This window comes from Nylanderia fulva, unplaced genomic scaffold, assembly GCF_048542155.1.
Source record: "Nylanderia fulva isolate GAGA-0341 unplaced genomic scaffold, ASM4854215v1 Scaffold17, whole genome shotgun sequence".
NCBI lineage: Eukaryota > Metazoa > Arthropoda > Insecta > Hymenoptera > Formicidae > Nylanderia > Nylanderia fulva.
The window spans coordinates 2123082-2146895 of record NW_028189945.1 but is presented as its reverse complement, the minus strand read 5'-3'; the positions used below and the strand labels follow the sequence as shown (position 1 = coordinate 2146895).

The window sequence follows — 23814 nt, the reverse complement described above, 5'->3', positions numbered from 1 at the left end:
TTTTGGTCTTGACAGTGAGGCCGTAATAGAATCGACCAATCATAATCGAGCATTTTTACTACGTCGTAAAAATTCTTGGCTGTGATTGGTCAATTTGTTCAATGGTCCTACGATTGCAATGAAAACTGTTTCGTCGTGGCGTGAAAATTGATAGGCGACTACTCATGTCATGATACATGTTGCTATTCCCTATAAAATAATTTAAAAATAAAATATTTGTTAGTTATTTATAATAATAATTATTTCAAAATTCTTCTGATTATTTCTTCTGTATAAACAGCATATAAATTTATATAAACATATTTATTTTATGTTTTATAATAAAATATATTTTATAATATATTTGTAAAATATATTTTTATATTAAAATAGATTTAAAATATATTAATATATTTAATATATATTTATAAGACTGAATTTTTATAATTAAGTAGAGAGATATGCTGATTCAAATTGCTGTAAAACAAATCAAATAATAAATTATTATATAAATAACATAATAAATCATTATATATTATAAATTATATAATAAATATTAAATAGTAATAATCAAATATCACAAATTAATAACAATAATAAGTATTTAATTAATAATAAAAATATTAGTCAAAATTGAACAATTCGCGCGCTTTCAACGAACTTCCGGTTACTCCTGGCGCTTCATCCGCCGTCCGCGGCGCGACGTATATATATCTATATATATATATATATATATGCGTGTGTGCGTGATGCATGTACACGCATACGCGATCATCTCTGACAGGGTATGAAATCAGTTTGAATTTCTCGCCTGGAAAGTCGCGTGCCGCGCTGTAAATCGCAACAGGAAATTCCGCGACGTCAGGATCATCACGTTTTCGTTCGTGCGATGTTCCGTGGATGTTTGACAGTTCGCGTCGTTTGACAGTTTGCGTGCTGTTCGAATCTCATCAGGGACTCTCGACTTTCTTATATGTGGTTGGGTGACCCCGTGCGCGAGTACGACTTTCTCCAACCTGATTTCGTATCGCGTAGCTGCTGACCCGCGGTGAAGAGATCACCGCGATCGCGATCCTCGTCGTCATCAGCATCGTCGTCGTCGCGACAGGAGGCCTACGCTGTCACAGGTTAGTCAGTTTGCGTTTTGTTAGGTTAACTCGCGGCACGACGCCGCGACGCGCTTAATCGGGTGGGGGCACTAATTAAGGAACGTTGGGATGGGGGAGACGACGAGCACACACGCATCGTTACCGTTAGCTAGCGGATTATATCGGTATGCGCATGCATTGTTTCGTGCTGGTCTTCTTGGAACACATATTCTTGGGATAAATCTGAAATTCCGCTTGGTTTTTCCTATGTAAAGTATTATTTAATTAGGGGAACACTTTGCAACGTGTGCTTTTATATTTTGTACATTGTATCTCATCAGCTGTTTCTAGGTTTGTTCTACAATAAGGTAGAATGTGCAGGATTTTGTGTAAACAGTAATCATTGTTTTGTTGAATCACTGTGTGACGATGTGAGAATGGTGCGCACAATGAGAAGTAGTTATATCAAAATATTCTCTTACAGTTTTGCTTGTTAACACAACATGGGTAGCAGCAGCCAACTCTACAGTCTCTCCTGGGGAGAGTTCAGTTCCTCTCTAGTCTCTGCGGTGCAGCTATTGAGAGGACACGGCGATCTGGTGGATGTTACTTTGGCTGCCGGTGGTCGCAGCTTTCCAGCGCATAAAATTGTTCTCTGCGCAGCCAGTCCATTCTTGTTGGATCTTCTCAAGGTGGTGTCATTATTTCTCTAGAACTAATAAGAATGTGTAATTTGATTGTGAAATTGATTGTGAAAGTTGACAATAATAAAATATAATACTTTATTCACAGAGTACGCCATGCAAACATCCAGTGGTTATGCTAGCAGGGATTGGGGCAGATGATTTGGAGTCTTTGTTAGAATTCGTATATCGGGGAGAGGTAAGCGTCGAACCGTCGCAGTTGCCTTCCTTGCTACAGGCTGCCCATTGTTTGTGTATCCATGGATTAACTCCGCCAACTATAGTAACAGAGGTAGATTTTTTATACACATCAGTTTATTGGTTATTATTATCTTAGATAGAAAAGTAGAATAAGTTATATATTTTTTTACATAATATATCAAATTGTATACTACCTAGAGTGGAGAAGAAGTTCCTGCATCAGCGATACCAACACCAAATGATGGTTTAGCGAAGGCAACACTCAACTCGTATAATCCACTGAAGCGGAGGAAAAAGAGGAGGAAGTCGTCCACGTCCTCTGGAAAATGGCCCTGCACCAGTAACACTACCGACACTGGTGAAAGCAGACTTGTGGATGATAACAGAACAATGCCTTATGAAAACAAGGATGATGACACTACAGATCAGACTGATGATACAGGTAAAATAATTTACAAATATTTCATTCCGATATATTAATTTTATCGGAGCGAGAAACAAAGTACAAGATATAAGATATGCGACAGATTTTGTAAATTTTCCTGTTTCTTTTTTTGGATTAGTTTTTGTAACAAGATATATAATAGAGATACTTGTATTCTTGTTTTATTTTTAAATGCTATATATTTTAGACGTATTTTTTTCATAATTTCATTATTAGACATTCATATGTCATATGTAATTGTTGAGTTAATTTCGATAATTATAAGAATAATAATTAAGCAGAATGTAAGATAGTAAAAGTGTAACAACAATTTCATTTGTGTTTTGTGTCCGATGCATTATATTTAGTAATAATCGTTATAAAATTATACCAAATATCGCTTACGAGAGGCTCTGTACATATATGTAGGCCTTGTTTTTCGCTTTAATTAAACGGACACAAGCACAACCATCGATCGGGTTGAACTGCAATTCTGATTGGTCGTCCTCCAATTCGTTCGACCGAAAAGGAGAGAACGAGAGAGCGAAAGAGAGAGAGAGGAAGAGAGGGAGAAAGGGAGAGAGAGAGCGAGAGCGAGAGCGAGAGAAACAAATTCAAAGCAAGCAAGCTAAAGCAACGTGTCAGTTCAGCCCCGTATGGTAACATTGTGTTTGTGTCTGTTAACAGCGGGCAACCACTGTCTGGTTGGAAACTACGCGAACAACCATCAGGGTGGCAGTCATTCACCGCGACTTCAAGAATCGTTCATCGTGGACAATCATCAGGGAACGCATCAGGATCACATCTCGGACGGCGAGTCGCATTTGCAGCCATTGATGCCGATGCAATTCTCGCCGCTGCACATACCGCAATTTCACAGCTCTTTGGGTTTTCCACCCGCTTTGTCGTTGTCCACTTTAACGGCGACTCAGACTGGAAACGCGAAGACGCGCGGTGCATCCGATTGTCCAGGTGTCTGTCCGCTTTGCGGCGCGACTCTGCGCCAGGCGAGGAATCTACGCAGGCACCTGTTGTCCTCGTGCAAGTACCGGTTCAACCCGACGACGACTGCGATGGCACAGAGTTCCGATACAACGACGATGGAGATCAAGTCCGAGATCAAATCCGAGATCGATTTGCCTGCTTATAACGAGTCATCAGTGACTTATGGGACCGACAGTGGCAGTAACAGCTGCGAGCAGATAGTTTGTAAACCTAGCCTACCCTCGCCGAGTCTACACGGACCGGAGAACGCGGTCTCGCCACCGAGCAGTATCCCGTCACCGACGATCGCCAGATAAATGTACAGACAGGAGAGACTAACATCCGGACGAGCGTCGTCATTTCGTAATCTTGCGGATTTTGTTCGATTATGTTACGGTGATTTTAATTCGAGAGTGCTATGACAATGTTACGCGAGGACGAAAAAGTATAAAGGCCTTGCGTTTTATCATATATATATATATATATATATATATATATATATATATATATATTTGTATAGTTCAGCTCTCCATTTTTTATGCGAACAATTATTTATAATTACTCGCATTATTACGCGCGTTATTTAACTTAGATCAATTCGGAGTGTATTTATGCTATTAAGTTTATATACACGAATCTTCCACGCGTTAAGTGTAAGAATACTGTAGGATTAATCGATCGAAGATTTTAAGTATAGCGAAAAAAAGTTTTATCATGAGATATGAAAGATTCTTATATTCTTTTACTACATGGCTTATATACGATAATCGGGATTTCTTATAATATCGTGCAATTCGAATTCGTCCAATTCATTTTTTACTGCCTCTTTAATTCCTTTGTCATGGAATGGTCTAATAGCAATATATTATTAACTAATTGTATTTATGAATATATAATTTTTTTTTTAATTTTTTTTAAAATGAAACCAAGGATCTTCCATAACAGCCACAAGGTGCACATTCCTATTTTGTAATAACGGACTTTGCTGTGTACGCGTGGACCGTTGACAATAGCATGTGCATATACGAAAACAATTAGCATTTTGAAAGAGGAGAAAATATAAGATAACGGGTATAATATAATGTATTATCTAGTTTCTTTTTTTTTTGCAAATAAAGTATGTGATATTGTACGTTGCATTGTTTTTCACGAAAACACAACTTCGGCCGCACATACACATTGCTAGCCCCATCTTATTTTACCTGTATCAGAGACACCGAGATGTCCGAGTCGAGGTGAGACGAAACTCGCAATGCTTCCGAGATGTGTTTAAGTCTAACTTAGCCTTTGACGGAGGAATTTGACATTTCAGGGGACGGATCGAAGACGCGCAGTCTGTCCGATCAGCCGGCATCGTGTCCGTTATGCGGCGCGATTCTACGCCAATCGAGGAATCTCAGAAGACACTTGGAGCTTTTGCACTTCGGTCTGGGCAATAGCGGCAAGTCCACTATACATGCGAGGCATCGGCGACCCGGGACGGACAGATCCAGCGATCTCGGTCTGTCGTCGTTGGCCTGCGTTCGTCCAACAGCTAGGATAGACTCGCATCTTGCAAGATCCTCCGAGGCTTCAGACTTTTCCATGATGACGCCTCTGTCGATCGCTTCGTCCGTCAGTTCCGCGTCGAGCGTCAGTCTTCCAGGTGAATCGCATTTCAAGTCACTTAAGGTAGAGGAATGAATTGTGCGGGGAAACACAATTTGCTGGACAAACATAGAGAAGATTGTAATATACATGAAATATACAGGATATTCTGCAACAGTTAAATATTTCGAAAACAAAGGCTTTTTGTAAAAATGTTTCAAATAGGACATTAAGTGGCGCATTAAATAGTAATGTTAATTTGACTATAAATAACATTGTTAATACTATGTAAAATTTATTTTGAAATTTTTAAATAGAAGCTCTTAAGACAAGCTACATGAATATGTAATAAAAAAAATAAAATGTGCCACTTAAACTTTTATTTGAAATATTCTTTTCAAAATGCCTTTGTTTTCGTGATATTTAATGGTTGCAGAACTTTTGAGAAATCTTGTAGAATAAAAAAAGATTCTTTATATCATTATACACATATATGAACGTTGAGAGAATAATTATCGCTAATAAACTCGTAAATCAGAGATTCGACGGAGAAATATTGCACAATGAGGAACATTAAAATTTTACTATCATGCTTTATATGTATTATACGATGGACGCGGTATTGTCGAAGGATTAGCGGACGGACCGAATGCTTTATCGCTTTCGTTAAAGCGATTATACGCGAATATTCACATGAATTTACGTGAAGTCTCGTGTTTATATATAAATTTTGCATTCGCGCGATTACAAATACTGATAATTGTCAGTGTTTTGCGAGAGCGTGATTGCAATCGAGATATATTTGCGCTTCGGATTTTATCATTTATTACATTATCGCGGATTAAATCTTTGCAATATGTAGTCTCATGTTTGTTTAAAAATTGCAAACATTTGCTCTATGGTCTTTTATTTTCATGAAATGTCATCGCGACGTAATTGTAATTTTTTCATGCTCTAAAATACTAGAAACAGCAATGCATATTTAATCACTAATATATTATTATGATATAATGTTGATAAATATTTTTTAAATAATTTAATATAATAATTAATATTAATATATAACTATATAATAAATATTCCAGGTTAATATTTCTGAAGTATATATTAAATTTTTTTCATTATCAAAAGTATAATTTTATAAATTAAATTGCTTCACACACACATGTGTCTATTTATAATAAAAATATCAAGATCCTTACTTTACAAATCTAGATCTCTTTACTGTCCATAGGAAACTTGATAGGCCCGAGTTCGAGTCTGTTAGGTTCCAACGATCAAAACGGACATCCGCTGTCAGGATCCACTCCTGCAACATGCAACGCGTCCATGGTGCCATCCACCAACGGGATCTACTCCTCGGACAGCGGTGCCAGCATGTTGAGCTGCTTACTACCGTCGTTACCTACCTTGCCACCCTTCTCCGCGTCACACGACGTGTTTCGACACGGCGAGATGTTACGTGCGGGAATCGCCTATCATGATTCCTCCCGGCAACATGTCAGGCACATGCAACGTACCGACGTCACCTAACTTGGTGACGATTCTCGATGTCGCGATCGTTTCGCGGGAGAAGCGCGAACGTGTCGTGTTTTAGATGGAATCTCGAAGAGTGCATTAGAGCAGAATACTAGATAGCATTTACGAAGTAAATAGAGTATTTACGAATTAGCTTATAAGGGTATGGATATTTAAGGGCGATGTCAGCAGTCATGGACACGCGTATATTGGAAAAAATGCCGCCAGAGTCGCGGTGATATAATAATAAAATTAATGTGATGAATGTGTAACGATGAATGTAGCAACAATGTGTTGTCTTAGAAATTTTTTACTCGGTGCTATGTATATGTTGATTTAAATATATACACAATCTATGAATAATCTATGAATCCATGAACAAATTTAATAATAAAATGCATTCGGTTTCTTTCTCTTTTTTTAGAATAGAGATACGTGAATATAAGGACTTTTGGTTTAAAATTTCGATATTTTATTAAAATTCTATAAAGACGAATTTTTAATTTATAAAATAAGATTGTAGCGTGTATGTTAAATTGCAATATTTACCGAGCTTAATAATTATTTATCATATGAGATTCATTTTGCTCTCGACAAAATATCACGAAATTGTTTAAAAATATCACTGAAAGGAGATTATCTCGTTTGCTTTGGAATTCGAGATTCTTACAATTCGATTTCTTGTGCTAATTATACTTTACTTTAAAAGATTATTCACGTATTTTAATTATTCTGGATCAGACTTTCCCATTAGATATTTAAGTCACCGAGCCGAAAAAAGAGCGGCTTTTCTTTCATGAATCTCAATCAAAAAGAAAAAGTTGTAAGAATCTATCATTTGCATTCTCTTTGCGAAGAAGATTTTACCTGAACATTTACGATGACCTTTGAGATTGTAATCACGATCCTCGAAATCTATGACGGTCTTTGAGATCATAATCAAATGATTAGATTCATTTCTTCGTGAGGCTCGCTGTGTCCTAGAACAAATGGCCAATTTCTATTGGAGATCCTTTCAAGTTCCCCTTCTAGGAGCTTCAACAGATCATCGAAATATCGCAACTCATGAATGTCTTCTATCAGCTTCGTTGTGTCACTCGACAAGTTGACCGCTTTCTTCTCGTCGCACTGTTAATATAAAATTTGCAGAGATGTAAAAATTATAATAAGGCATATATTAAGCTTTAATCAGTTATGAAATGGAAAAATCGAGATACAAAAATGAAGTACATTTTTTCTCCATTTATATTCACGTGCATAGTTTTGTGTAGGTAGAATTTTAATTAGTTGTTTAATTATAAAAATAATACTTGAAAGTTATAAAAATATATACTTGAAAAATTGCAATCTTTATTGAATAATCGATGAAAAATTCGTTGATCAAGAAGAATTTCATGTCGAAAAAAGAAGAAAAGGAGATGAGCACGAGATACTTACTTGAAAATTTGTATGTAAACCGTATATGTTTCTGTGCATCTCTTTATTGCCGAGCTCCAGCCGTTCTATCTTATCGCGAAGATGGTGTATCCAATTATTCGACTCGGAAACCGTCGATGGTACTTCGGCATCTGTTTCTATGGCGAGGGCCAATCTGGTTAACCGGTCATGAGAGGACGTGCATAAGGAATCTTCCTCCAGGAGGATCTTTGTCTTTTCGGGATCGCTTTGTAGATTCTCGAGGATAGATGTTACTTCGTTGATGGTGATATCTCGGTCCTGCGATTTAATTAATTTCATTTTAGTCTGTGTAGACATTTTATAGTTAAATCAATTTATTCCAATTGGAAAAATTCGAAGAGATAGTTTCCAAAAAAATCCTCATTTATATTATTTTAGTAATCTAATAAATTATTAAAAAAACACTCCTCAATGTTTAAAGTCGACCAGACTGGCAATAATTTATTATAAATAATTATTTGAAATACAACAACAACGTTTCGGCTGTCATTGCAGCCCTTTTCAAGTACATCAAATTTAAAACAGTAAATCAACTTCTATGCAAACTACCGACAATATTAACGCTTGTTTTGATGAACAATGTAAGACTGACAGAAGTAAGCACATATTAAATAGATGTTAACTGTTCACAAGAATCTTAGTCACTCAACTGGTGACTAAGATTCTTGTGAACAGTTAACATCTATTTAATATGTGCTTACTTCTGTCAGTCTTACATTGTTCATCAAAACAAGCGTTAACATTGTCGGTAGTTTGCATAGAAGTTGATTTACTGTTTTAAATTTGATGTACTTGAAAAGGGCTGCAATGACAGCCAAAACGTTGTTGTTGTATTTCAAATAATTATTTATAATAAATTATTGCCAGTCTGGTCGACTTTAAACATTGAGGAGTGGTTTTTTATTAATTATTACTGGCAACCTTAAGGATTATTATTTATTTACTAATAAATTATCTTGAAAAATTGACTCTTCAAGAGTTTCAATAATTTTTAATTTTAATGTAAATCGAGGCTTAGTATATAAAAAAATCTTACGTTTCCAAAATTTACGATACATTGATCTCTCGATGCGATTGCCAGCTCGTCGCAGAGACACATCGGCGTGCTTCGCGCTTCGCTCTGCATCTCCAAGCTCCAATCGTAGCTTTGTATACCGGAAGTGTCCTCGAGAGAGACTGGCCGACTTATCAGATCCTTGCAGTCGTCCCAGGTAGAATTCAGTCTGTCGTAGCTCGACCTGCTGCTGCTGAACGTTCCTGTACTGCGATCTTGATCGGCCAAATGATGATCATCGCTCGATTTCATCGATGAATTTAAATCACCATTAACCCGTTCGAAAATAGAGGAAACCTGCCCATGTGTTCTTATATCCGGTATGTTCAGAAGCACTCTTAACTGCGTTGCACCTGCGTTCATGATTTTTTGTATATTTTATTTTTTGGTGTAATTTCTTATTTGTATTTTTATATAGTTGTCCTTGATCACATATTTATTAAATTCTGGTAAAGAATAGACTATTAAAATGGGACCATATCAGGAATTTGGATTAGAAAATTGATTTAGTTAAGTACTCTCTCTGTAAAGAAGTTTAACAGAATAATAAATTGATTCTAATTAAGGTTTCTTTCTTAAATTCGATCATTTTCATGAAAGATCGTTTCCAGAGATTTTTAAATTCTATTTTGACTTTCATGCAGAGACTTTATAGATATTACTATGAGCATAATTTTTATTCTATCATTACTCGAGCTATATGTATTAAATAATAATTGATATTATATCCAAAGAAATTTTATTCACATCTGACGGAAGAGAATGTCGATCAAGCTCGAATTCGCATCATCGATCAAGTCTCGGAGAGAGGGCTCACTTCCATTAACTTTCTTCAGCTACTTCGTCTTGACAGACTCAATCGAGTCTCACCTAGGATCGAAGCCCGACCGCAACAATGCCAGCGGCAGAGTTTTGCAGTCTCACGCTACTCGGCATCTTTCGCAGGCGCACAAAGCTTCCGCGAGGACGTTGCAAACGAAGTAAATCTGATACGTCAAGCAACTCGATTCCGCGCATCGGTAAACCGCGAAACTTTATTAGGTCAGGTCGGGTACCGGCTTCGCTTGGAGGAAAAGAGAGAGGAAGGAAGGGTACTAGTTTAAGGGACAAGCTTGTTTCTATCGCCACTTCCTTCCAGCGATTCATACAAAAAGAGAAGAGAATTATTCACGGAAAATAAATTAGCTATACTGTATATACCCAGATGTCAGACATCCAAATGAATTCTTTTCGAATAGCTGTGCTATCTGGGTACATAGACAGTTAAAATGTAGCTAGCCAGATAGCACAAGCTATTCGAAAAGAATTCATTTGTATGTCACCAATTTCGAGTCCCTTTTCAAATACATATAGAATTCATGTATTTTGTCATCAATTCGAAATTGGTGACAAAATGCATAAATTCTATTTTGTAAAATGAATTCTATATGTATTTGCAAAGGGACTCGAAATTGATGACAAAATAAATTCTATATATATTTGAAAAGGGACTCGAAATTGGTGACATACAAATGAATTCTTTTCGAATAGCTTGTGCTATCTGGCTAGCTACATTTTAACTGTCCCTATATTTACACATGACCTCTCTAATATTCTTTAGCTATAAAATTCTCATTAAACTATAGTTAAAAAATATTAGTTATCATAGCTCAAATTTAGGCATGATAACTAAATTTCAGATTGTAATATAGGGACATTTAAAATTTAGCTACACTGAAAAAAATTTTTTTTAAACTTGATTAAACTTTCAATTAAACATTAATGTTAATTGAACATATAAAAATATTTAAATTAAATATAATATATGCATGAAATCATATATTTGACTTATATATATATATATATTTAATTAACAAATAATAGTATAATTTAGTTGAAAGGTTTAGTCAAGTTAAAAAAATTTTTTTTCAGTGTACGAGGAACTAATTTTTTTTTCCTGTAGACTTCATGTATGTACCAATTTGCTTGGAATCAATAAGCCGGTCCAACTGTTTTCGGCAACGACGAGACTTCCATTCTCCGCTCTTGTTCCCCGATCGGAGTCTCGCTTGTGAGAAGGTAAAGTGACGAGGAGACGGTACGAGTATCTTGTATTCTTGAGCTCGGATCAGTCTTTCCGGTGTGTAGCAAATAGCCTTGACTTCTTCCCTCATGCTGCTGTCTTCAGCCATGGACCAGCCACTCATCTGCATGTCAAAATTATTCATTAATTTTGCATCCATCATACGAATTTCAACAGCGTATCATAAAGATTCTTTGTATATCGAACATTTTATGATTGATATAAATGTAAATAAAAAAAGATATTCGTAGATATATAAAAAACTACTGAATGAAAGAGAAAGAGAGAGGGAAAGAGCTCCATCCTCTTTAATTTTGCCGCAACTTTAGAATATCGTGTATATTATGCGGAAAACACAGATCTGTAAATTAAAAATGTCACTCTTAAGGAAAATAATTACAGTAAGTTTTACTTTACAGATTTGTTTTATGCATAAAAATATATTAATTAATATACTCACACTTTCATGAACCAGATCGGCGATAAATGCTAATGTTGATCATGAATAATAAAAAAATGCAGATGGCAGCAACATTCTAGATTGCGTTCAAAAATATATTCACCGAAGTGCAAAATTTCGCTCGACCAATCAGAAGCCGAGGATTTCTTCGCTCTGATTGGTCGATCGGTTGCTTCGCCCGAAGTGAACACGTTTCCGAACGCTGCTGCCCTCTGCTGCACTTTCGCATCGTTCGTGCTCACGGTCGCGCGCTCATCTCGCCGGTCCGTAAAAGCAGAGTATATTAAGTGAGTACATTCATTATCGTCCTTAATTATGTGAATTATCGTATAAATCCGATCGCGCGGCGTGTCCCGACATCGCGATCGCGATCGTGCGCGCAAAATGAATCTCGTCGACCGCGAATCTCGCTCGTTCGTCTCTCGCGTCCCTCGCGATCTTCGCCACCTTGGCGCGCCGAACATTATTTGCGCGCGCAAATTTACGCGGGAGAATCGCGAGTTATCGCGGGCGCTTTCGGCGCGGATTTTCCGGAGTTTTTTGACGTCGTCGATTATATTCTAAGCGGGCGATCGCGCGTTTCCGGTCGTACTTCCGTGTCATTGTATCGAAGTATCGTTACGCGGTGAATTAGGTTCGTGATTCGCATGAAAATCGCGTCGACTACGACTACGGTCGACTACGACTACGCCGCCATATTGTTGTTATTTTATTTTAATATTGTTTTCGTCGTCGAATATTCAGTGAACTAAGGAACATATAGGAACGCGTAGTGCTCGATTCTTGCGAATATCGGCGACTCCTGGTGCGTCGCGAGGAAGTCGTCATCATTGTTCGACAAGACCCTTCGATAAAGCCTTGAAAAAAGCGGAGCATCGGCTTTAACCGCGCGTGAATAAGCTCTCGCGAATTTCGCGTCGGAAATATAAATGCTAAAACCCGGGTGTCGTCGCGAGTCGCGAGTGTTTTGAAGCTTCTTCTACGAGAATAAGGAGCCTCGGACTGGCATCGAGCAACAGCGGAACAACTATGATGGTAATAATTTATTTACTATTAATTTTATTATTAAACTCAATGTGAATAATAATTTTAATTTTTCGGTATTTTTATCAATTTTAAATTTCACTATCCATGTATTTATATTTTACAGTTTACAACTTCTGCTGCTGTGGATCATATTGGTGAGTCTAAATTTTTACCTAAATTTTGGGTAATGATTTTGAAAATTCTCTTCAATTTTGCCAAAGTTTCACATGTGCATCGTATCGGTGAGTCTCAATTTTTACTTAAATTTTGGGTAATAATTTTGTGAAAATACTCTCCAATTTTGCCGAAACTTTACAATATTGTATAATATTTTTATGCATGACACACAAATCTATAAATTAAAATCCCCTTCCTCCCCCTCCCTTTATAGGGAAACGAAAATGGAAATATAAGTATTATGTAAAATAAATATCTATATATCTTATTTTTTGATTGTTTTCTTATGATATAATTATATTTGTATATATGATTAATGATAATATAATTAAATATAATAATTTTTTTCAAATTATTGAAAATACAATGTAATAGAATTGAATTACAATGTTGCAATAGTAATTAATAGTAAATACTATTAATAAAAATAAATGATTAATTAATTAAATCTTTTTAATAACATAGAGTAATAAAAAATTTTATAAGATTAATATTTAAACATAAATACTACAACATTTTTAAAAATATTATGCTGTAATAAGATTATATTGCAAAATATTACATTACTTTTATCTTTTTTTTTATCTCATTATGTTTGATGAAATATAATATTAGGAACTATATTTCTATGATTTCCAGAAAGCCAGTAACTTAATGAACTGATAAGGTAAGCACTAACACATAGAAGATGAAGCATTAAATATTAGTAGATACATTACATATGTTTAGTTTGTTAAATCTGAAAAATCAATAGAAGCTAAGGCGATATTTATAGGCCATCTGACACGTTTTTATTTTTCTATGTGTTGTCTCCGAATATTCGTCAGGAAATAATTATTTTTTTCCTACTTAACAGTGACACAGTTTTAATTTATAGATTCGTGTTTTACACATAAAAATACACAATATTGTAAAGTTTTGGCAAAATCGAGAGAGCGGAGCTCTCTTTCAATATTACCCCGACTAATTTCATAGTTTATGTACATAAATTAATTTGCGGTGAAACAATTAATTATGTGAAAAATAATACTATAATATATTGTTGTCTATATATGTACTTATATGTATATAAAACTATATGTAATGTATATGAATATGTTTAAACGAATTTGTGATTAAACAATTAGTCTATGGTGAGTACTATAATATATCATTGCTTGCAAGTTGCAAGTGATATCGATTACTGCACTTATTTACTTAGTTCTAATTAACTGAATAGTCTTGCGATTTGATAATTGGATTGAATGCAATACATTGACAAACAAAATAGGAGACGCGAAAATCATTAAAAATTACATTTACTGAAAAAAATGATAAAAATGCAACCAATATATGCACAGAGATTGTGTATACTGTAAATAAATTAAATCCCCATCAGAGAGAGAATATACGAACAGAGAGAATTCGACAAGTGCAAAATTAATATACGTTGATACTTTACACGCGCACACACATCTGTTTATTTATTAATGTAAGAATATATTCATAGTGAACCTGCAAGTACGAAAACATATCAGCAATCGTGTCACGAAAATCATGTGTGCAAAATTTAAAATATTTGAAGACATATTACATTAATAAATCTTATTTTTTATATATTTTGCTTCAAAAGTATTGATAAATTATATTTACATCATGTTATATATACAGAGTGTCTCTAAACTCTTAGTGCCAAAACTAATATAGCAGTTTTAGCACATAAAAAATCGAAAATGTTAATAAACATACATTATCTGAATCCGAACAATTTTGAAGTTATTGAGTATTGAAGTTGCTTTCGTAAAACAACATAAATTGCAATAAAATTTAATGTTATTTATTCTATTTAAATCTTTACAAAAGATACTCAAAAATTCCTCTGTCGACTTTGACATACTTTCCAGCGCAAATTAATAAATTATTTCGAGCTTTTTGAAACATATTATTTACGAAATTGGAAACATTTTTCAAAAAGCTCGAAATAATTTATTAATTCGTGCTAGAAAGTGTGTCAAAGACAAAAGAATTTTTAAGCACCTTTTGTAAAGATTTAAACAGAATAAAGAATATTAAATAATTTATATTTCAATTTATATTGTCTTAAGAAAGCAACTTTAATACACTAATTTAAAAACTGTTCAGATCCTGAAATATGTTTATGAATATTTTTGATTTGTTTTCATGTGCTAAAACTGCTGTACTAATGTTGGCACTGAGTTCAGAGACATCCTGAATATACACTGAAAAAAATTTGACTACTCAACTTGACTAATCTCTTAACTGATCATTTTGTTAATTAAACATATATTAATATTTAAGTCAAACATACGTTTTGTGTGTTGTATTTAATACATTATATATAATTTAAATATTTTTATATGTTCAATAATTAACAAAATAATATTTAGTTGAAAAGTTTAGTCAAGTTAACAAACTTTTTTCAGTGTACATATGTATATATATTATAGAATATTTTTTAAATAAACATGATTCTTGCCTACCGTTTCCTTGGTGTCTTTCTCGATTAAATCGACATCTAGCTCCAGTTCGTCCCGCGAGAACGAGCTCAGCTCGATCTTTTCCGAACAGTTTCCGCTTCCTTCTTGTTCCTGTCGCGACACATCCTGGACGAAGTTGTGGCTGTCCGAATCGTCCGAATCGACGCAGGTGGACAGCTTCGGACCGGATGATGGATGATCCTTACCGCGATGCGATACCACGATTTCCCAATCGTTGTGCAGCCACCAACCGAAATTTTCCTCCTCGTTTGACGAGGACGAGTCGTGTTTTGCGGCGGCACTTCCTCTTCCGTCCAGGTAGAACATCGCGCACCCTTAGATCCTTGACGTTTTCCAATTGACGTGGGGCGCGTGCGAGATTTTTATCACGTCGAAAACTCTGTCTGCAACAGGGAACGAGCGATTGACATGAGCGAGGATGCAATCGTGTTTCGCGCAAATTTTCGCAAACACCTGACGCACGCTTTCGTATCTCGATTTGCGCACGCGATGGGGATTCTGTGCAAAATTCCGAGATTTGTCGGAATAAATTCGCCTATTCGCCTCGATCTGTCAAATTCTTGCGTGTTTCGATTTTTCGATAATAAATATACATTTTTTGACAAATTTTCGAGGACCAAAAATAAGGCAAAGGTTTTTCATTTCATTGCACGAAGCAGAGTAAATAAATGATGACAAGCAATGCAATATTAATAATCAAAAAGTATATACTAGATAATCAATAATAATTAATAAATAAAAATATTAATATTAATTATTAATAATAAAAATACACACATTTAGAAACACCTTATTTCTTAAGGAAATTTTATAAAACAATGTGAGGAATATTTGCATCGTGAAATGCTATAAATAAATACATCTACCTTCCTTCTTGCTTTATTAATTATATTTGCTTATACAAATTTATTCGGGTTTCTTGACTGATTCCGTTTTGATCAAGTTGGATTTAAAATCAACGAGTCAAAGTACAAAACGCGGAGCCGAATGGGGTCTATATAAAGTCGGTGAAGTGTTAATACGTCAAATATTAAATCATTTATGTGAATCGCGGAAACCAGCGAGAAGTGTATGTACGTCCCTTTACAGTTTCGAAACTCATACAAGCGTTTCAACTATCTTTGCTTATCCTTCAACGTCACTATATTAAGTATGCGCTTAATGTTGAATATGTTAAGCTGAACAAATGATGAAATTTCCACTCGCTCGAAAAGCAATTCGCGTGTAATGCAATTTTACAAAATTTCAAAATTCCAATAACCGACTGATGTGTTTAATTAATAATATAAAATTAAAAATTTTATCCTTTTACAAGAATAATGAAAACCAATACTATTTGAAAATTATTCAATTTTTTTACTCGTTAATTTTTATATATTAATTTCATATCATTTTCATTTAAAAATATATATAAATTATAATTTCATTATCCGTGCAAAATATCTATTTTTAGTTATGTTTTGTACTTTTATCGATTATACAAAACCTATTTCTTTTACCAAAGCTTATTAGCTATTTAAAGCTACTTAGTTTCTTGTATCTTTCTTATTGCACACACATTTCTTTCATTTTAGTATAACAAGAAAACAGTATAAAAATACAAATATATATAAAATATGAAAGAAATATTCATCGATCTCTCTCTCTCTCTCTCTCTCTCTCTCTCTCTCTATTAGCTCCATCCGTTGTGATAATTATTTATACTTATAGGCTTGACTTCCAATGTAATTATTCGACGAGTATAATAATCGACATTCTCATAATGATGAACGCTGGTCAACAATAAATCACTAAACGATCGCGTTCGACGAACCGAGTCGTAATTTTTCTGCCCGACGATTTTTCATCAGATCGCACCTGGATTCAGTCGGTGCCCGTGATTGTGATTATTAATTACATCTCCCGGAAGAACAAGATCGTGGTGTTTTCCGAACCGCACACGTGGATCACATTTTGCTGCACCGATCATCGCGATTGAGCGTTCAATGCACGTCGCGTCGGACTGTACTTGGATTGTCCAGTGACCCATGTGGTCATCCATTTCCTTGACCACCGGGTCGTCATGGCGACTAATTTAATAATCCGTCATTTCCCGCATCGTGTCGCACCTACACTCGATCGCGTCGGTATGAGGTTCGTTCGCGGTTTCTGTGGTTCTTTCTTTTCTCTCTCTTTTAACTCCTCTCTTCTTCCTTCGTGTTTCGAAAAAAGATCGAGCGCATAATTGTTCGCAAATCTCTTCATTTCTCCGTTTTGATTCTATCTCCGCGGCGAGATCGCACGCCAATCGCGAAATCCGATCAGCAAAAAGCTCCGATCACTCGCGCGTAATCGCGACTCGATATGCGAAAATCCTCGTAAAAAAAAATTTGCTCCCTCCTTCCTTTTTTTATCCCGCTCGTGTAGGGAAAAATGTTGCGTACGCATTTTGAAAAGCAGCGCATGGTGATGCTCCCTGGAATAATTCTCTTCAAGCTCAGCTAAAACTCGAGCGCAAACCCGGTGAAAAAGAGAGTGAGTGACGTATTTTCCATCCGAATTACGTGAAAAGCGCTTATACAGCTTTCGAGCTAAGTGAGTAAGAACATTCGGTTGCATAAACAGTCTGGATTAAATGAGCATAAATTTAGCGATTCGTACTTTTCCTTTCGGCTGCATAATGCACTATGCATATATATAGGGAAAAAATTGTATCTCAATTTATTTTAAATTGCCTAACAATAAAAAAAAAGATAGAATTAACTAGAAGGAGTCTGTATTTTCTATCGACCGTCAATTTCTTACTTTAAAACAACACAACAAGCACTATACTATGCAAGAACATACTGTTATTCAGCTCGCACACATACGTATACACTCGCAGACTTTGATCAAAACCAACCATTTGATCCGTCGTCGCCTCTCTTCGGGGTCTCTTTAGAAACGTTAGTTTAAGCTTAACCAGGTGTTTTCGCCTCTACACGAGATATCCCGGAATATCGCGCTGTTATCGATCTTACACATCGTTATTTATTGGTTTTCAGAGACCATTTGGTAAATACGCGACGAGTGTATATACGATTCCCGCCTACTGACACGAAATGACGTGTCTACAGGCTCTGTATTCACGATAACTCGTTGACCCAAGTGTGTGTATGTGTATCGTGATAATTTCAACCGTGTCAAGTATCGACTGTTTGACGTATAATCGCGTATCGTCACGATGTTGCTAAACAGAGGGGCTAAAAAGGTAGAGGGGAGAGCCAGCTCGTGTATATAAAGATAAATGTTGCGATCAAAACACGCGAGAATTAATCCGTAGAAATTATCGTAGACGGAATATTTTTTGCGAGAGAAAAAATTACACAGAAAAAGTCCCGAAATATTGTGTTTTGGGAAAGAATTTTCACGCGATCTGTTTCCCCAAATTATTTAACGAGTATTCTGAAAATATGAACAATAAAGAGACATACCGGACATATTTTTAGAACGTCATAAAATAGTTGCTTTGCTTACATTTTTTCTCTTTTTTTTTATTTTTATTTTATTTCCGTAAATGAGAATGATTTTTCTGCAGAAATTTACATGCAAGAGTTATTTCATGTTATTCAAAATTCTATGTATGGTACATATATATTTTTTATATATAAATTATATATATATATATATATATATAATTTTATACGAGAATTATTGTTACTTATACAATATAATTAAGGAAGCACAGAAATATAATTACTCTCATCGAAACCTCTCCTAAATTGATTAAGGCGCAAAGGGATTTTTCTTGATAATATTCTAAATATGGAATGCCTCGGGCTCTTCTTGTATATCTATTCGAGTAACGCGCAAAGATTTAGAAGAGATATTCGAGAGATTAAACGTCTCGATTAGTTTAGATTGCCGGATTAGCTGTTGCACAAACGCACTTGTCACTCGCGCCAAACACGAACGAGGCTCGCACGGGGACTCGCGATTAAACACAGGGCGTGTACATACCGTTACATCACGGTTTGCTTGCACTGATTAATGACGAGGACAAGGGCAGCACGCAACGTAAATATTCGATTATTCTAATCGCCGGCATATTAATTCGATCGACGAAGGAAAAGTCGTTCAATCACCGTATTTCGCTCTGATTATCTTCCTTCTTCCAAGGAGACATTTTTCTCCTTAGGGAAAATTTTGAGAAAAAATTTTTAAGAGAAATTTTCAGGAACAATTTTTTTTCTCCCAAGAAAGCGATAAGCGATTTATCATTTTTTTCTTTTCATTATTCATCGATCGATCGACAATTTTTTGACATTTCTTTCGCGCTTTTTTTTATATGATACCGCGATCGTATTTCCGGTAATCGTTGAGAGACACAATTCACTATCATCCTCGAAAAAAACCGGAAATTCGAGCTTTTAGTAACGGTATTTGATTTCGGAATCGATACGCGAAATCGTTTCAAATCATCGTTACATCGAAATAATTGATTTTGAAAAACTAGTGAAGTTATGGGTATGGATATATCGGTATTCGTAATGTTAAAAAAGTTTACATACATACACATACAAGAGATATATTGTATATATATCTAGTTATATTAGATTTCGAAATCAACGTGCGTGTTTTTTCGATGTTATAGCACTTGACACACACATATGATTTATTATTTACATTTGAAAATTAAACCTAAATGAGCTGTTTTATACACTTGTTTATATTTTTTATTTACTTCAATTAATTAATAGACATTTTATCTGTTTAATTAAATTTGCTTACCGTTGACTTTTCTTATCGTGCTAGAGAAATTAAATCTAGATAAACTGACAGGTCGTATGTCATGTCGTCAAGAAAATATACAGTCACATATAGTCTCTCTTTGAAAGAGGAAGCGCGCCGATAACGCATCATCATCGCGAGGCAGATTGCCTTGCAGAATAAACTGTTTTCCGATCAGTCAGCCTGTGGTCTAGGGGTACGATCAAGAGGGTACTAATCGATAGACGTGTACGTATAGGTATTCGAGACTGCATGCTGATTTTCGTTTTTTCCTAAGGATTTTTACGGTCAAAGTTCAGGAGACGCGACATTGAGCGGCCGGTAACAAACGAATTTTTTGGGATGTGTTTCGGGGATGAATATTAATCAGAATGACGTAGACAGGCCTTCAGGGAGAAAAAATGATCGCGCATCAGCGATAACGTTATCGACGCGGTGTTACGTCGTTGCACTCGCTATCAGGTGTAACGGATGCACCTCCGCGGCTGAGATCGAGTGTGATCACCGAGCGAGGTTTGCATTTTGATGGTCTGAAAATTTGTCAGAGACTCCTTGTGTGCAAAACGACACATTGAAAATTTTATAACGACAATAAAATATTAAATATTGAAGTAATTGAAGTATGACGATATTATAAATATTAAATTATGCGGTTCAAATATTTTATACAAATTTTATTTATACATTATGAAATGCAAAAATTTAAATCACGAATATATAAAAAAAAAACACGTTCTGTATTTATATTAATTTTTAAATCACGGTAAATTTAAAATAAGAATGAATTTAAATTTCGTGTTTTAAAAATAATTAGTGAAGCAAAATATTACGAGAATAAATTTAATTTAAATTTCATGTTTTGAAAATATTAGCGAAGTAAAATATTTAAATTTGCGACCATTTTTAAAGTTGAATCTCTAGTTTACGTTCTTTATTATACGACAGGATAAATAGCATTTATTCAACTCAATTTCTTATTTGAGCTTGTTGTAATATAGCATGTCTTAAATTAGTTGCACAAAATACGTTGATGAGCTTACGTCGCAAAGATCACTTTTCACGTCACCCGGTATATAGTTTTTAATCACAGTCACCTTGTAATCCTGATTGGCTAACTTTGCCTTATCAAAGGAAGATCGATTATTCTCGCAGCGATAAGATGAATCGGATCTTGGACGCAATTCACACAAGAGCAAAAATCGCGAATGCGCATTTCGCGATTAAAAAAAACAGGGAAGGAAATGAAAAATCAAATATTATTAAATTACGCGACCAAGAACTATGAAATTACACCGATGTTGTTGGATAACAATATCGACCACTTCTCGATACAATGTTTGAGATTGCGAAGTACTTTTCTTGATCAGTCACTCGATATGTTTATTGCGTATGATTCCGATCATGGTTTATATGATATAATAAATAAAAAATTGATTATTGAATCGCAGTTTAATTATGGATGCTGTTTTTTCCGACTCATTAAGTGAAAAAAAAATATATATATTTATTCGTAAAAAAATCGATTATTAAAATAATTGATTGATCGTTTAATATTTAATTATTAAAAATATTATATTTTTTATATTTCACGTTTTTATATTTTTTCGCATTTATATTATAATATACATAAGAATCGTAAGAACTTTTTGAACCAATATTGCGCCGGAAGCTCGTGTTTATCGTTTTCGATCGCGTATCTGTGTCCTTCTTGTATTTTACATGATATGCAAATTATCTTTCTTTCTCTTTCTTCGAAACGATTTGTGTTATCGGGTCGCGCTTGTGCGAGACCTCGATTTCGATAGCGATTGTAATACCGGAAACGAGAAATTCCTCGTGCCATTCTATTAGACGGATTCACATTTTTCTATTGTGTGACCCTGTACATTCCGCATCCTCTCCCTCGTGACATTTCGACTTACATCTGTTCGAGTCGATCGAATCTTTTTGGCGCGCAAGATAAATAGCTTTTCGTTTATATGGAAAATTCGCACATTCAAGAAATGGACATTAAATATATTAATCCTTCTGTCAGTGCAAAATTTTTCATCATTTTATCAATCTGTGGATACAACTGCATGTTTTCGACGGACTACAATTTCTTTATCGCAACTGCATCAAATATGCTTTCTTGTTATATTTTAGGAGGAATACAAAGATCCTTCATATTTTGTTTCGGGCAGAGCAAAGTTCTGATATATTTTTAACATTTAAAGTTCACTGACAGAAAGATTAAACGCGTGCAAAAGTAAATATTATTTAAATATTAGAAGTAAGATGGAAAAGAAATTTAATGAAAGATATTTCTTAAAATTTAGATCCGTAGAATATTTCTTGCAAATATATATAAGATTTTAAAGTATGAAAAAAGTAAGATATAATTTAATTTAAAGTGTATAAGATATTAATTCTCTCGTATATGAGCAGCCCGAGTAACATTCAATTATTAATTTACTTTGCGCAGTAATTAACGAAGTAAACAGAATATAATATTTCTATTAGTGGCTGAGGTTACACGAGATTTCCGAGACGCGAAAGGACTCGAAGATGTATATATTCCGAGAACCCGAGCTTATTTCTAAGTAAATCATTTCCATGAAAGTCACGTTCTCTTGTCGAGCGACCACCTAAGAATACGAGCAACTACCTAGAATGTGTCACGTGTTAAAATCTCAAGAAGATTTCCTCAGATTCTCTTTCTCTCTTAAATCTGCATATATATATATATATATATACATTTATATACGTTTCTTATTTTCCCTTTGCGCACAAACAGATCCCGATCTATCCATCTATTTCTTAAATTTCCTCTCGCGTCATCCGCAAAGAGACAAAAAAAAAAAAAGAGCAGAAAAATAAATAAAATTCGCGCTTCCGCATTCCAAAATTCGAACAGGTGCGGCGCACGCGTAGACGCAGAATATGCGCGCGTCGACAGGGGTAGTTGTCCGGTTTCGGCGCGGGGGCGAGTTGTTCGTCGTCGGCGGCGTTAACGGATCGATAGCGGCGCGAGGGTAGTGCGCGAACATCGTCGCCGTCGTCGTCCTCGTCATCGTCATCCTCATCGAAGTGTCGAGCCGAGCGCGTCCGAGCCACCACCGGGTTATTATATTTTAGGAGGTGCGTCGTCGAGAAACGCACAGTCGGCCGATTGCGTGGGACGGGCCTCGTTCGCGGTAGCCTCGTTACGTCACATCCGCGAGTCGTGTGCGGATATATCGTAATATCACATATCGGATATATAGTAGAGTATTTTTAGGGCATATCGTGGACGCCGGCAGTGCGCGAGACCGAGCTTCGGTGCAAGGGAGGAAAACCGCGTGCGGAGAGAAAAACGCGCGCGTCGTCCGCGTCCGCGGGGTTATGTGTCGCGGCGGCGCCTCCCGTGGGGTGGCTAGGAGGAAGCCGGCACCGTTGACGGAAGTCGCGAGTGACGAAGAGGCGCGTTGAAACGCGCGGACATGTCCGCGATGTCGTGGGGCACGGCCACGGCGGCGCCGTGGCGTAGAAAAACCCGGGTACCTCTGCTGCTGCTGCTGCTGCTGCTGGTGGTCCTCGGATTGCTGCCGGCCACCGTCGTCGGCGAGAGGAACAAGAAATGTGAGTTCGTTCCTCCCTTTTTAGCCCTCCCGATTTTTCGAGGGGTGAGCTTCTCGAAATGTGATAAAATATTGTATCGTTCGTGTGCTTTTGATCTCTCTCGAGTATTTCGATACACGTGGCGATTAGGCGCGATTATTTAAATGTATACCCACTGCTGTACCTTTACCCTCCCTCTGACAATTTTTAGGAGTCACGTGATTTTTAAATTTTAAAACTTTAGATTTTTTTCCATTGAGATTTCTCATGTTACGTTATATTTTTAT

At 35.7% G+C, this 23814-nt stretch overlaps 3 protein-coding genes across 7 annotated transcripts in view; 2 read left to right on the top strand and 1 right to left on the bottom strand.

Annotated features, from left to right (window-relative positions):
• Positions 1 to 729: 729 nt before the first annotated feature.
• Positions 730 to 7177, top strand: LOC114938124 (uncharacterized). 5 transcript variants are annotated; one of them, XM_085481138.1, is made up of 6 exons: positions 730 to 1106; positions 1552 to 1759; positions 1860 to 2042; positions 2150 to 2393; positions 4672 to 5004; positions 6181 to 7177. In XM_085481138.1, the coding sequence occupies exons 2-6, from the start codon at positions 1571 to 1573 to the stop codon at positions 6477 to 6479; spliced, it is 1248 nt and encodes a 415-aa protein (XP_085337264.1). In that variant the 5' UTR covers positions 730 to 1106; positions 1552 to 1570; the 3' UTR covers positions 6480 to 7177. The 5 variants fall into 5 exon arrangements, with proteins under 5 accessions (XP_085337264.1, XP_029167728.2, XP_085337265.1 ...); XM_085481139.1 differs by lacking the exon at positions 730 to 1106 and adding an exon at positions 1184 to 1252; XM_085481140.1 differs by lacking the exon at positions 730 to 1106 and adding an exon at positions 1259 to 1336.
• LOC114938123 (uncharacterized) lies at positions 830 to 18381 on the bottom strand. The gene is given in 9 exon segments (XM_029311894.2): positions 830 to 1782; positions 1849 to 2028; positions 2146 to 7592; positions 7902 to 8180; positions 8959 to 9329; positions 10934 to 11162; positions 15182 to 15511; positions 15513 to 15582; positions 18055 to 18381. Coding segments are annotated over 7 exon segments (1497 nt in total). The 5' UTR covers positions 18084 to 18381; the 3' UTR covers positions 830 to 1782; positions 1849 to 2028; positions 2146 to 7403.
• Positions 11791 to 23814, top strand: part of LOC114938349 (uncharacterized) — a 204956-nt gene continuing 192932 nt past the window's right edge. The window contains 2 exon segments of the mRNA XM_085481137.1: positions 11791 to 12533; positions 12649 to 12679. Of these exon segments, the coding sequence (XP_085337263.1) occupies positions 12528 to 12533; positions 12649 to 12679 (37 nt within the window). The 5' untranslated portion in view covers positions 11791 to 12527.